This window comes from Erpetoichthys calabaricus, chromosome 7, assembly GCF_900747795.2.
Source record: "Erpetoichthys calabaricus chromosome 7, fErpCal1.3, whole genome shotgun sequence".
Taxonomy (NCBI): Eukaryota; Metazoa; Chordata; class Cladistia; order Polypteriformes; family Polypteridae; genus Erpetoichthys; species Erpetoichthys calabaricus.
In genome coordinates this window covers 193,478,014-193,490,984 of record NC_041400.2, presented here as the reverse complement: position 1 = coordinate 193,490,984, position 12,971 = coordinate 193,478,014, and the positions used below count along the sequence as shown (strand labels likewise).

Below are 12,971 nucleotides of genomic sequence, written 5' to 3'. Positions count from 1 at the left end.
CTAAGAGGAGCCCTCCGGACAGCAGGATGGTGCCCCGACTTCCAGCAGGGCCTCATGGACTCTGTAGTTTATACACACAGCCCTGCTGGATACCTTGGGGACCACCGGGAGTCGCTGTAGGGGGACTAGTGGGCTCTTACGTGCCCTATAACCCAGGAGTGCGTCACAGCCACGTGACCGGAGGAAGCGACGTGCTCCCGGGATGAAGAAGAGGACTGTTTGCCCTGACCCGGAAGGAAAACGGACTTGTGGGTTTGGCCAGGAACCACTTCCGGGTCAGGGGCTATAAAAGGACTATGGGAAGCCCAGAACACTGAGCTGAGCTGGGAGGTAGGAGGGCGAAGTGTCTGGGAGTGGAGGATTGTATTGCTATAGAGAGTTTATTGGTTTATGAATAGTGTGGTGTAGAGAGTGCTTTGTGCACGATACAGTAAAGAAATAATTATTGTACTTTTACCTGGTGTCTAGAGTGGTACCTGAGGGTGTTAGAGGGGGCTCCACGCCTCTACTGCTACAATATATATATATATAAATAGAGAGAGAGAGAATCTCATTTAACTTTATTATCATCTGTAACTTCTGTCTAAATCCGTTAAGTAGTTCTCTCGTTCGCTATCTAAGCGGAGGCAAGGTACGCTCCAAAATGTGGCCACAGGTAGACCGATTCGAACAGAGGCTGGCGCATGAGTGAGGAGGCCACCTCCCGGCTCCCCATTCCTGACGTCACGCTTCCCCCTCCTCATGGCCCGCAGCCTGTGACTTGGATTAGTGTGAATAAATAGCTCCTGCAAGCAAACTATGACACTTAGCGCAATAAGAGAAGTTGCAAAATCATTCGGAATGTTCAAGCAAATTATAGGGAAAAAAAAAAACGATCTAAATCTGTTAAGTAGTTCTCTCATGAAAAGACAAACAGACAGACAGATGTTGAATGTTTTATATATCACTGTGCTCGATTAGCCAGCAAACTTGCCTGATCTAAACCATGTAGAGAATTTATCAAGAGGAAGATGAGAGACACCAGAGCCAACAATGCAGATGAGCTGAAGGCCACAATCAAAGCATCCTGGGCTTCCATAACACCCAGCAGTGCCACAGGCTGATCGCCTCCATGCCACACTGCATCAATGCAGTCATTCATGGACCAAGTATTGAGTGAGTACATGGACAGACTTTTCAGTAGGCGAACATTTCTGCATTAAAAATCTTTTTTTAATTGGTCTTATGTAATATTCTAATTTTCTGAGATACTGAATTTTGAGTTTTCATTACCTGTAGGCCATAATCAGCAAAATGAAAAGAAATAAACGCTTGAAATAGATCACTCGGTGTGTAATGAACCGGAGTTACACTTTTTGAATTGAATTACTGAAATAAATTAACTTTTCAATGATATTCTAATTTATTGAGATGCACCTGTATATGATTAACTTATTTTCGAGACTTATGAATGTGTAACAATCCCTTACCGATGACCCCACTATTTGGAGTTATCAATGAGCTCTGAACAATCTACCACCCTGCTAGGGCATCACCTTATTCTGTTCAATTGGAAAAGTCCTAATCCACTGACCATAACAAAGTGGAAAAAGAACATCCTACATCACTTAAAATTAAAAAATAAAAAAACAAAAACATTGTTGACAATAAGACAGATATTTATTAACACTGTTTTTAATTAAACATGCTGAACATCTGCTAACGTTTGTGATGCTTTGATAACTAAGGCTAGTTGAATTCTCCAATATTTTGCTCTCTGTATGTGTGCTAATGTCACACTCATAAAGTTATTTGCTTAGTTATAATAAACGGTTTGGCTTTACATAGATAATTAGAAAAGATAATAAAAGTTCAGCCATGTCCCCTATAAGCTGATATACTGTATAAATTGAACGTTCTAAGCTATTATCATCATTTTATTCTGAGTTGTAGTGACTTGTGATGGCTGGGTAAAAGGCACACAGTTTTCTGACAACAGCACAATGAATCCCTCAGTAACCACATCACAATTGCGTTAGCATAAAATTAGCATAATGTTAGCATAAAATAGGTCAGGTCAGGGTGGGGGGCATGCACTGGTACAGCGTGTTGCCGCACCCACCACACGACGAAACAGCTCAGGATCCTGGTTGGCAACCCCCCTTGCCAGACAAGCGGTCAAGTCAAACCCTCTGGAAATGGCCCTCTATCTGTTGCAGCCAGGTGCTACGTGAGTGTTACATGGGCGTTATGTGGGTAGCGCCAGCCCCCACACCCCCTAGGCCTGGTCATGCCCATCGGGCCATCAACAATCAGGATTCTGCAAGCCGGATCACCTCTCGGGGCCGTAGTGCCGTAACTGACGCATCTCTCACAATTCAGGTAATATGCCTCATTTGGGACCCCATGAGCACAACAAAGTCAAACCAGTGGTACCCAAGGACCCTCTGAAGAGACGCACAGTCATCATCTCAGGTCCTCAGGTCACTGATAGTGTCCACATCTCACAAACAGGGAGCACCAGGACTGTAAAGACTTGGACCTTTGTCCTTTTGTAGACATATCGGGAGCGCCACACACCCCTTTCCTGTGACCTCATGACCAACCACCAAGCAATGTTCTCCCAATCTGTCTACTGACTTCATATGAAGAGTCACCAGAGAATGTCACTGCCAAGGTCAGTAAACCTCTCGATGAAGTCCACACTCTCTCCGCAGACAGACACACTGCTGATGGCTGTGCCTAAGAGGTCATTAAAGGCCTGGATGTTGGTTTTTATCAGGACCCTCACAAGCCCAGACACTCAGACTCCTCATTCAGTATCTCAAAAACAAAAAACCCAAAAACTTACGGTTTTGTGTATTGATTTTTTCATCTCAAACTAAATTTACTAGGACTGTGGACTTTTTTCTAATCATCTAATCATCAAAAACTTTCAAACCTTTAGGATCCCAGTGGCTGATTGACGAAGCAGAATTACAGTTGCAGTAGGCGCTAACCAGTTGTGAGCTGAATATACTGTAATACATTCATTGTAGCGGAACTTATAAAACCAAATAACATTTATATGAAAAAAAGGAAACCTGTACCTGATTAGTGCTTAAATTAAAAAGTAAGATATCTCCTGTTGCTGTTGCTACACAGACAGACTCCTGTTCAGGAAGATCCTGGATCGCAACAATTAATCCACTGCCATCTTCAGGAAGATATTCATCTGTAGTCAAGGAGACCTCATTAATCACCTACAATAAAATCAAGAAAGGAATGAAACAGGGAGCTGGGATGGAAAGATAATTTTAAATACATTGTCTAAACCAGGGGTTCTCAAAGTCGGTCCTGGGGGCCCACTGTGGCTTCACGTTTTTGCTTCAACTAGATTCATAATCAGGGACAACTGAGAACACGGATCTCAATGAATTTGCTGGCATTTTTTCACCTCCTCTCTTATTCTACATTAAGAAAGCACAGAGGCATGATTTTTACATTTATAGTGGGTATAGAAAAGAATCCCCCCTTCGAAAAATTCCCATTTTTTTTTTTTTGCTTTACAGCCTTCAATGAAAACACACAAACCAATATTTTTTTCCAGCTTTACTTACTCAATACAACCTACTGTAGAACATCCAAGTGAAAGATATCACAGCTACAGTTCAGAAGAGTTTTAAAAAATCAAAAACAAGACCTACTGAGATTAATAAAGGATCACCCCCCCAATGTAAATGTCATTTTGTTGACCCACCTTTTGCTTTAATGACAGTCTTGAGTCTGTTAGGATTCTTCTCTATCAGCTTTGCACACCTCGATTGAGTGATATTTGCCCCCCGTTCTTCTTTACAGTTTAACTGTTCCAAGTTTGCTCAAACTGAATGGTGAGCATTGGTGGTCTGCTATCTTCAGATCTTTCCACAGATTTTCAATGGGATTTAGGTCTGGGCTCTAACTGGCCACACCAGGACATTCACTTTTTTCTCCTTCAGCCACTCAATTTTGCTGTGTTCTTCGGGTTGTTGTCGTGTTCAAAGGTGAACATTCTGCCCAACTTTCTGGCAGAGGGTAGCAGGTTTTCCTCAAGAATTTGACGGGATTTTGCCCCATCCGTTTTTCCTTCTACCCTAACGAGAGCCCCAGGCCCCCCCACAACAGGATGCTGCCCCCTCTGTGCTTTACTATAGGGTATGGTGTGTTGTGGATGGTGAGGTGCATTGGTGTACCGTTTGGTATCGAGGCCAAATAGTTTGATTGTGGGCTCATCTGACCATAAGACCTTTTTCCACTTGGCATCAGAATCTTCAAGGTGCATTCTGGCAAAGCTCAAACGAGCCTTAATGTGGCCTTTCTTGAGAAGTGCGACCCTCCCGAACAAGCCACAATTGTGAAGCGCTTGTCAAATTGTTGTCACAGGCACACACTGACCAGTCTTTTGCCATCAGATCCTGCAACTCCTTCAAAGTGGCCATTGGCCTCTTGGTAGTCTCTCTTACCAGTTTCCTCCTTGTTCTTCCATTCAGTTTGGAGGATCCAGGGAGGGTCCTAGTAGTACCAAACGCTTGTTTATGATGGACTTTACTGGGCTCCGTGGGATTGATAAAGCCTTTGAGATGTTTTTGTCTCCATCTCCTGCCTTATGACTGTCCACAACTCTATCGCTGAGATCTTTTGAAAGTGGCTTGCCACCCATAGTCAGTAGTTTGCTGTCAGTTGCACTACCAAGGAAGGGAATGAATGGACCAGGAACAGCTTCACTAATCACACTCATTACAACTGATTCCAATGAAGCGAGCGCCCTCTTCTAGGCGGTGGTGTGCTGGGGAGGCAGCATTAAGAAGAAGGACGCCTCACGCCTAGACAAACTGGTGAGGAAGGCAGGCTCTATTGTTGGCATGGAGCTGAACAGTTTAACATCTGTGGCAGAACGATGGGCGCTGAGCAGACTCCTATCAATTATGGAGAATCCACTGCATCCACTGAACAGGATCATCTCCAGACAGAAGAGCAGCTTCAGCGACAGACTGCTGTCACCGTCCTGCTCCACTGACAGACCGAGGAGATCATTCCTCCAATACACTATGTGACTCTTCAACTCCAGCCGGGGGAGATAAACGTTAACATTATACAAAGTTATTGTCTGTTATACCTGCATTGTTATCACTCTGTAATTTAATATTGTTATTATCAGTATGCTGCTGCTGGAGTATGGGAATTTCCCCTTGGGATTAATAAAGTATCTATCTATCTATCTATCTAAGAGGTAGGGAAAGTGAAGGCAATGGTGGTAGGGAATGAGAACGGCGCCCGTATGTATGCACCGCACGGCTGATTCTACAATAAATCCATCCATCCATTTTCCAACCCGCTGAATCCGAACACAGGGTCACAGGGGTCTGCTGGAGCCAATCCCAGCCAAAACAGGGCACAAGGCAGGAACCAATCCCGGGCAGGGTGCCAACCCACCGCAGGACACACACACCCACACACCAAGCACACACTAGGGCCAATTTAGAATCATCAATCCACCTAACCTGAAATAAAATAAAAATAAAAAGAGGAATAATTCCAGAACTCTTCGCTTTTAATATAAAGCTGTAGTGTAGAGTTTCAGCATAGTATGTGTGTACCAAATTTCAGGCTACAGGTAATTTGATTTTTGACCTTGACCTTTCTGGGTTGACCTTTGACCTTGGAGGTCAATCATCACCCTGAAAGTGGATAGTAGACTTCACGTAGTATGTGTGTACCAAATTTCAGGTCAATTGGTCATACGGTTTGCGAGCTACCGGTGATTTAAAATCCTGGACAGACAAACGGAGAGCCACGGTAGCGCATTAGAGAAGAAGATTTGCATGTATGTGATGAAGAATTCATCTCACAATTTAAACATGTGTCTTTTAAACCTTCGACACAAATTACTGGGTTAATTTCTTAGGTTACAGTAATAAGTCAAAATTTCGAGAGAAAAAAAAAAGAATAAAGTAACGTAAAGGAAAAGCACGTCACGCTTAGGTGTGCACTTCTAAAGTATATCAATACTATACCTGTTTACTCTGAGGGTCCAGTTGAGCAATTCCATGACTTGATGCAACGAGTACAGTCCCAGTGTCCGAGTGGACCGCAAAGCACTGCGGCCTACCAAAGCCTTGTAGGCCAACACACTCCAAGCTCTTCTGCACCCTGAGGTTCCGCATTAAACCTGAAAATAAAGAAACAAAGCCCTTCAGTTCGCGCATACTCAGTTACTCACATGAACCCGATTTATAAAGTGCCATTCGGATTTGAGAAATCAGGTAATCGACCTCTGAGAATCCAGATAAACTTCTACAACAATTATCAGATTATGTGGCTTTTTAAACCCTGACCCAGGTTACGGATTTTCTCATCTGCGCAACTCTGTTACACTCTGTCAGTCTGCTCATGTATTTGCTCTGCACACACTCACAGAAGCGTCTAAAAAATAAACTCCCTGAGGCAGATGTTTGGACGATCACATCACTCCTTCTCCTGGCTGAAATAATCTGTCTCGATATTTCAGAAATTGCAAAATTTACATTGATGAGCTGAACATACAGCGCTAAACTCAGCAACACAATCCTGACAGCAAGAGGGTAACACATTAAAAGTAAGGTGTGTTACGTGATCTGATCAATTTATAAAGGAACAAGTAACCTAACTCATATCTTACTGAAGTAATAATACCTGCGCTGTTATTATTCCATAAACACTTGGGTATAAAGGCAAGAAGCACACGTATTGGTATTCTGGTCCAATGCGGGACTCAGTCGCACAGCCAATCAGAAAAGAGTGTGCTGTGTATAATCTGGCAAAGGAAACCTATAAAGAAAGCTCAAATTTGACTCAACATTTTTCTAAAAATAAGCATCATGCTTATTTCTGGATTTGCAGAGGCCAATGATGATGATGACGATTAACTGCACAAAAAAAAAAAAAAAAAAAAGAAATTTAAGGATGTTGGAGCATTTTGACAAAGAAGAATTCCAGAAGATTACTAAACGCAGATTAAGAAACCAGGTTTCTGTCTTAATTGGGTTATTCAGCCTAACCTGATTATGAGTGTGCATGGAAAGGCATGGAGTGGACCCTCCACATTTAACCAACTGACAGCCACTCACTACGTCCTCTGATTTAAATCAAATATACTTAGGAAAGTCCTTAATTCAAGCTAGAATACCAGTCAGCCACATTCAGAAGTGCAGTTAACCGCTTTGAAATCAGACTCCTTTGAAATTTGTCTTAAGTTAATACATCACAAATAACACTAAATCACATTTTAGTTTATAAAATATTTTTAAACAATTAGTTATATTCAAAAAAGAGCACTAATAGAATGGAACTACATGGGACATATAGAGTTGAAGGCACTATATGATAGATAGATAGATAGATAGATAGATAGATAGATAGATAGATAGATAGATAGATAGATAGATAGATAGATAGATAGATAGATAGATAGAAGTGAAAGGCACTATATAATAGATAGATAGATAGATAGATAGATAGATAGATAGATAGATAGATAGATAGATAGATAGATAGATAGATAGATAGAAGTCATGGCCAAAAGTTTTGAGAATGAATCAAATATGAATTTTCACAAAGTTTACAGCCTCAGTTTTTATGATGGCCATTTGCATCTACTCCAGAATGTTCTGAAGAGTGATCTGATGAATTGCAATTAATTACAAAGTCCCTCGTTGCCATAAAAATGAACTTCATCCCAAAAAAACCCATTTCCACTGCATGTCAGCCCTGCCACAAAAGGACCTGCTGACGTCACTTCAGTGATCCTCTCGTTAACACTGGTGAGAGTGTCGACGAGGACAAGGCTGGAGCTCACGCTGTCATGCCGACTGAGTTAGAATAGAGAGGCTCAATTGTTGTGGAAGAGGCTTCAGGGCGCCCAAGAAAGTCCAGCAAGCACCAGGACCGTCTCCTAAACTTGATTCATGGCTTGAGGTCAGGGTACTACCAGTGCAGAACTTGCTCAGGAATGGCAGCAGGCAGGTGGGAATGAGGCAAAGACTTTTGGAGGATGGCCTGGTGGGTTTCAAGATGGGCAGCAACAGGGAGACTGATATTCTGGGATTGGACTTCTGAAGACTGCTGGTGTCAAGTCATCCATATTACTAACCAAGAATGGTAAACCGGATATGGAAGCAGGTACATGCCCATGGACGCAGGAGACATAGTGCGTAGGCGCCACACAAAGCCCCCCGCCCCAGAGTGAAATGGGACAGACTACGGAGTCCACAAAGGTTCACAAATCAAACCCGAGATCCGAGAATTGTAAACCGGATGGACGCAGGTACATACCCATGCCCATGGACGCAGGAGACATAGTGCACAGGCGCCTACACAACACACAGCATAATAGTACGGAATTGCGCGAGATAGTACGAAAGGCGATGGCGCCTACAACGCGTCACAGCTCAAACACGAAGGAACTCAACTAACATAAATAAGAAATGAGGCAACGCGCCCATAGGTAACGACACAACCACACAAAACAAAGAATTAACCCCCCGCCCCAGAGTGAAACGGGAAAAAATACGGAGTCCGCAGAGGTCCACAATACACTGCATAATAGTACGGAAGGAGCTCCGTATTAACAGTGGGGGGCCCCAGAGCGACACGGGCGAACGCTCCGTATTAAACGAACGTCATCCTCACATGTCCAAACTATACAGCATAGGTGAATCACATTACAGTGACGCATTATTAACAGTGCAACCACAGAAAACGCTGCGTATTAACAGTAAGTGCAATTATTCATATTACTAACGGTACATAACAAAGAACTAATGGAGTCACGATCATGTCTCCAAAACTATACAGCTCCACTAACGAAGCTACAAAAACGAACCCGCATGGATAACAACAATACACGTGGGCGCCTACAACGCACATCTGAAACCGCGGAAGCATAACTGTCTCAGCTCCAAAACCAAACAGCTCCACTAACAGAGCTACAGAAACGAGCCCGCACAGACAGATACAATGAACATGGACGCCTACAACGCGCGTCTCAAACTGCGGAAGCATAGCCTACAGATATTGTGACAGTGAACATGATACATATGTAACAATTACCAAGAAAGACAATAATCTCTTTCAAATGTATTTCGGGTTACCCACAACCAGGGGTTGGCGAGCGAAGCAAGCAGGGGGCGGAGCCCCCTAGTTGTCTCTAATGAATCCCCTTTCCAATTGTTTGGGGCGTCTGGAAAAAAAAAAAAAGGTGAGCAGCGCTACCCTCAGTCCTGTGTCATGCCAACAGTAAAGCATCCCGAGACCATTCATGTCAGCCAAGGGAGTGCAGGGCTCACTCACAATTTGGCCTAAGAACACAACTATGAAGAAAGAAAGGGACCAAAACATCCTGTGAGAGCAACTTCTCCCAAACATCCAAGAACAGTTTGGTGACCAACAATGCATGATAGTTCTCACTTTTACCTTATGTCCCGGTGCGCTAAGTGGCTCTGCAAACAAAACAGTGAAATTTTGGGTCCATGGCCAGGAAACTCTCCAGACCTTTAATCCCATTGAGAACTTGGTGGTCAATCCTCAAGAAGCAGGTGGACAAACAAAAAACCCACCAATTCTGACAAACTCCAAGCATTGATTCTGCAATAATGGGTGGCGGCCATCAGTCCGGATTGGGCCCAGAAGTTGATTCCGAATGGCAGAGGACTTGGAAAAGAAAGAAGGGCCAACACTGCAAATATGGACTCTGCACATAAACTTCATGTAACTGTCAATAAAAGCCTTTGAAACTTGTGAACTGCTTGTGATTCTACTTCAGAACACCATAGAAACATCTGACAAAAATATCTAAAAACACTGAAACAGCAAACATTGTGAATATTAATTATTTGTGTCACTGTCAAAACTTTTGGCCACGATGATAGATAGATAGATAGATAGATAGATAGATAGATAGATACTTTGTTAATCCCAAGGGAAAATTCCCATACTCCAGCAGCAGCATACTGATAATAACAATATTAAATTAAAGAGTGATAACAATGCAGGTATAATAGACAGTAACTTTGTATAATGTTAACGTTGACCCCCCACAGGTGGAACTAAAGAATCGCATAGTTTGGGGGAGGAACGATCTCCTCAGTCTGTCAGTGGAGCAGGACGGTGACAGCAGTCTGTTGCTGAAGCTGCTCCTCTGTCTGGAGATGATCCTGTTCAGTGGATGCAGTGGATTCTCCATGATTGACAGGAGTCTGCTCAGCGCCCGTCGCTCTGCCACAGATGTCAAACTGTCCAGCTCCGTGCCTACAATAGAGCCTGCCTTCCTCACCAGTTTGTCCAGGCATGAGGCGTCCCTCTTCTTTATGCTGCCTCCCCAGCACACCACCGCGTATAAGAGGGCGCTCGCCACAACCGTCTGATAGAACATCTGCAGCATCTTATTGCAGATGTTGAATGACGCCAGCCTTCTAAGAAAGTATAGTTGGCCCTTTTCAAAAAATATTTAAAATAATATTTGCACTTTGAGCTACAGCCTTTGTATAAAAATGTACTCTATAAATGAATGTTGTTGCGGTTATCGCGCGCCTTTAATAACTTTGGCAGGTTAAGTGCCTCACTCGGGGTCGTATAATGAGTAGGATGACCAGATTTTCAAAGTCCCAAACCGGGACACTTGTGCAAAGGGCTGACCAGACTGTCGTGGTTCAAAAGCGGGACATAACTCATTAATATAGAGAGTGTGCTAGATGTAAATGAAACCGAAGACCCCATTTCCCCCATAAAGTATCGTGCGCTCTGTGAAAATGCACATGAAATACATTACTTTGGGGGTCCACCTTCGCCTTTCATACGCCTAAAAACGGGACGCGGCGCATAGAATTGGGATGTCTGGTCACCCAAACCAGGTGCTCCACACAGCACTGAAAACGGGACTGTCCCGGTCAAAGCGGGTCGTCTGCTCACCCTTGTAGTGAGCGAGTCAAAGGTCTAAACTGAACCGGCATCTCGGGGTTTAAAGGCATACACCACATGCCACACACACACACACACACACACACACACACACACACAGGCTGTGCCCACTTTGTATGCTCACTAGGGAAGAACAGTTTTGCTCTGTCCAACACCGCTTTGTAGATACGATTGCTTTTTAGAAGTCCGAATCTAAATAGGAGGATCGCCCGATCCAGAGCTGGGATAGCGCTTCGCAATATTTACATCTGTGCTCGCCCCCACTGTAATGTAAACACTCCTCGAAATGTCATAAAGAACTGCGTGTCGGTCTGTTTTCATCCGCCGCTTAACACAAACACACGTGGTGGGCTTCCGTCTCCCACTTAGTTTTTCTATAGCTCCGATAAACGTAATCACTCGGCCTGCTATCTGCCACACATGATCAAGCATAAAAGAAACGTGAACATAAAACACATACCTGTACAAATTCGCACATATAATTACAAAAACAACAAGCTGACAGCACGAAACAACCCTGTGCCCTTTAACCTCTCACCCACCAGCCTGCGCAGCTGCAGAATAAGGCTGCTGAAGCCACTGCGATTGAAGGACTTTTTATTTTAGGAAATGTCGCCACCTTCCGGCTCTCGCTTTTATTGCACCCTCCCAGAGGATGCGCATTAAAAACTTTCTCGTATTCGAAGGTAGAAGGGTGTAGTACTGTGTTAGCCATTATGAATGTAGAGAAAAGCCAAGCAAATGACACCTTTTATTGGCTAACTAAAAAGATTACAATATGCAAGCTTTCGAGGCAACTCAGGCCCCTTCTTCAGGCAAGATGTAATACAGAGACTGGATGTACAGGTATGTGCAGGGTCCATGTATGATCTTTGGATAAGATAACTGTCCAACAAAGTATTTTGAAGTTTGTAATGAGTATCTTATCCAAAGATCTTGACCATACATTGTTCTTTTCTCTCTTGTTAAATTAACCCTAGCCTGAATGAATCTATTAATTTTTTACATTTTAATTTTCTCATTTAAAGATTTGCCAATGTTGTTTCTTGTCCTAGAGTATGTATATAAACACATGTGTATTACATCTTGCCTGAAGAAGGGGCCTGAGTTGCCTGGAAAGCTTGCACAATGTAATCCTTTTAGTTAGCCATAAAAGGTGTCATTTTGCTCGTATTCGAAGGGAAAGAATTGAAATCCTTCAAAAATTCAGTTTCAAGATTTTCATAAATCTCAACATTTTAGGCCTCCACAAGTCTGAAAATACCATTTTTGGAATTATGTCTGTGGGTGTGTATGTAAACATGATAACTTGAGGACGCTATTACTTAGGTAAACCAAATTTTGCATACAAGTATTAGGTACAAATTTTGAATCCTATCAACTTTTGGACTATTTCCGTTAACCGGAAGTGGTACTTTACCTTTTATTCATGCAGCTGCAGAGTCCGATTTATTCAACTTTACTTTTATAATAACTGCTCAATATATTATTGATTTGATTTGATTTGTTGTTGATAGTTCCTTAATGTTCATAATATAAAAATATGATCATTGTCTTGCGGTTTACTCCTTAAATATCCATCCATCCCCATATCTGTGTATATGAGAAAGTCCACGGGAGACCACTCCCGGTTTTTGCCTTTTGAGCCCGTTAACTGGGGTTCACTTTGGTTCCAGGAATAAAAAATCAAAACATATCCTGCTTATTAAATCAAATTAGTGATGCTATGGCTGTCTCGCTTATTTCATAGTTAAAGGTACAGGTGTCTCACCTCTTTATTATGAAATAACTTGTTTTGTTTCTTAAGAGAAAAGGGTAACATTATAACAAAATTAGCAAATCGAGAATTAATTGTTTGGTTGTGCTTCACTAAAGTCATATACAAGCCGTAGCTCAAAGGGATTTACAAGTGTTATAACTCAGAGTCCCAAAGCAAGAAAGTTCCAAAAGTTCTAAAAAATATCACACTAGAGAGGGAAGTCCCATCAAAACCCCAGCTGGATTGAAAAAGGGACATATAG

At 42.7% G+C, this 12,971-nt stretch overlaps 1 protein-coding gene across 1 annotated transcript in view; it reads right to left on the bottom strand.

Annotated features, from left to right (window-relative positions):
• Window positions 1-11,501, bottom strand: part of elp1 (elongator acetyltransferase complex subunit 1) — a 181,734-nt gene extending 170,233 nt beyond the window's left edge. The window contains exons 1-3 of the mRNA XM_051929899.1: window positions 11,411-11,501; window positions 6,012-6,166; window positions 3,069-3,221 (exon numbers count right to left, since the gene is read on the bottom strand). Coding sequence (XP_051785859.1) covers window positions 3,069-3,221; window positions 6,012-6,161 — 303 coding nt within the window. The 5' untranslated portion in view covers window positions 6,162-6,166; window positions 11,411-11,501. The remainder of the gene's footprint in view (window positions 1-3,068; window positions 3,222-6,011; window positions 6,167-11,410) is intronic.
• Between the last annotated feature and the right edge of the window lie 1,470 nt (window positions 11,502-12,971).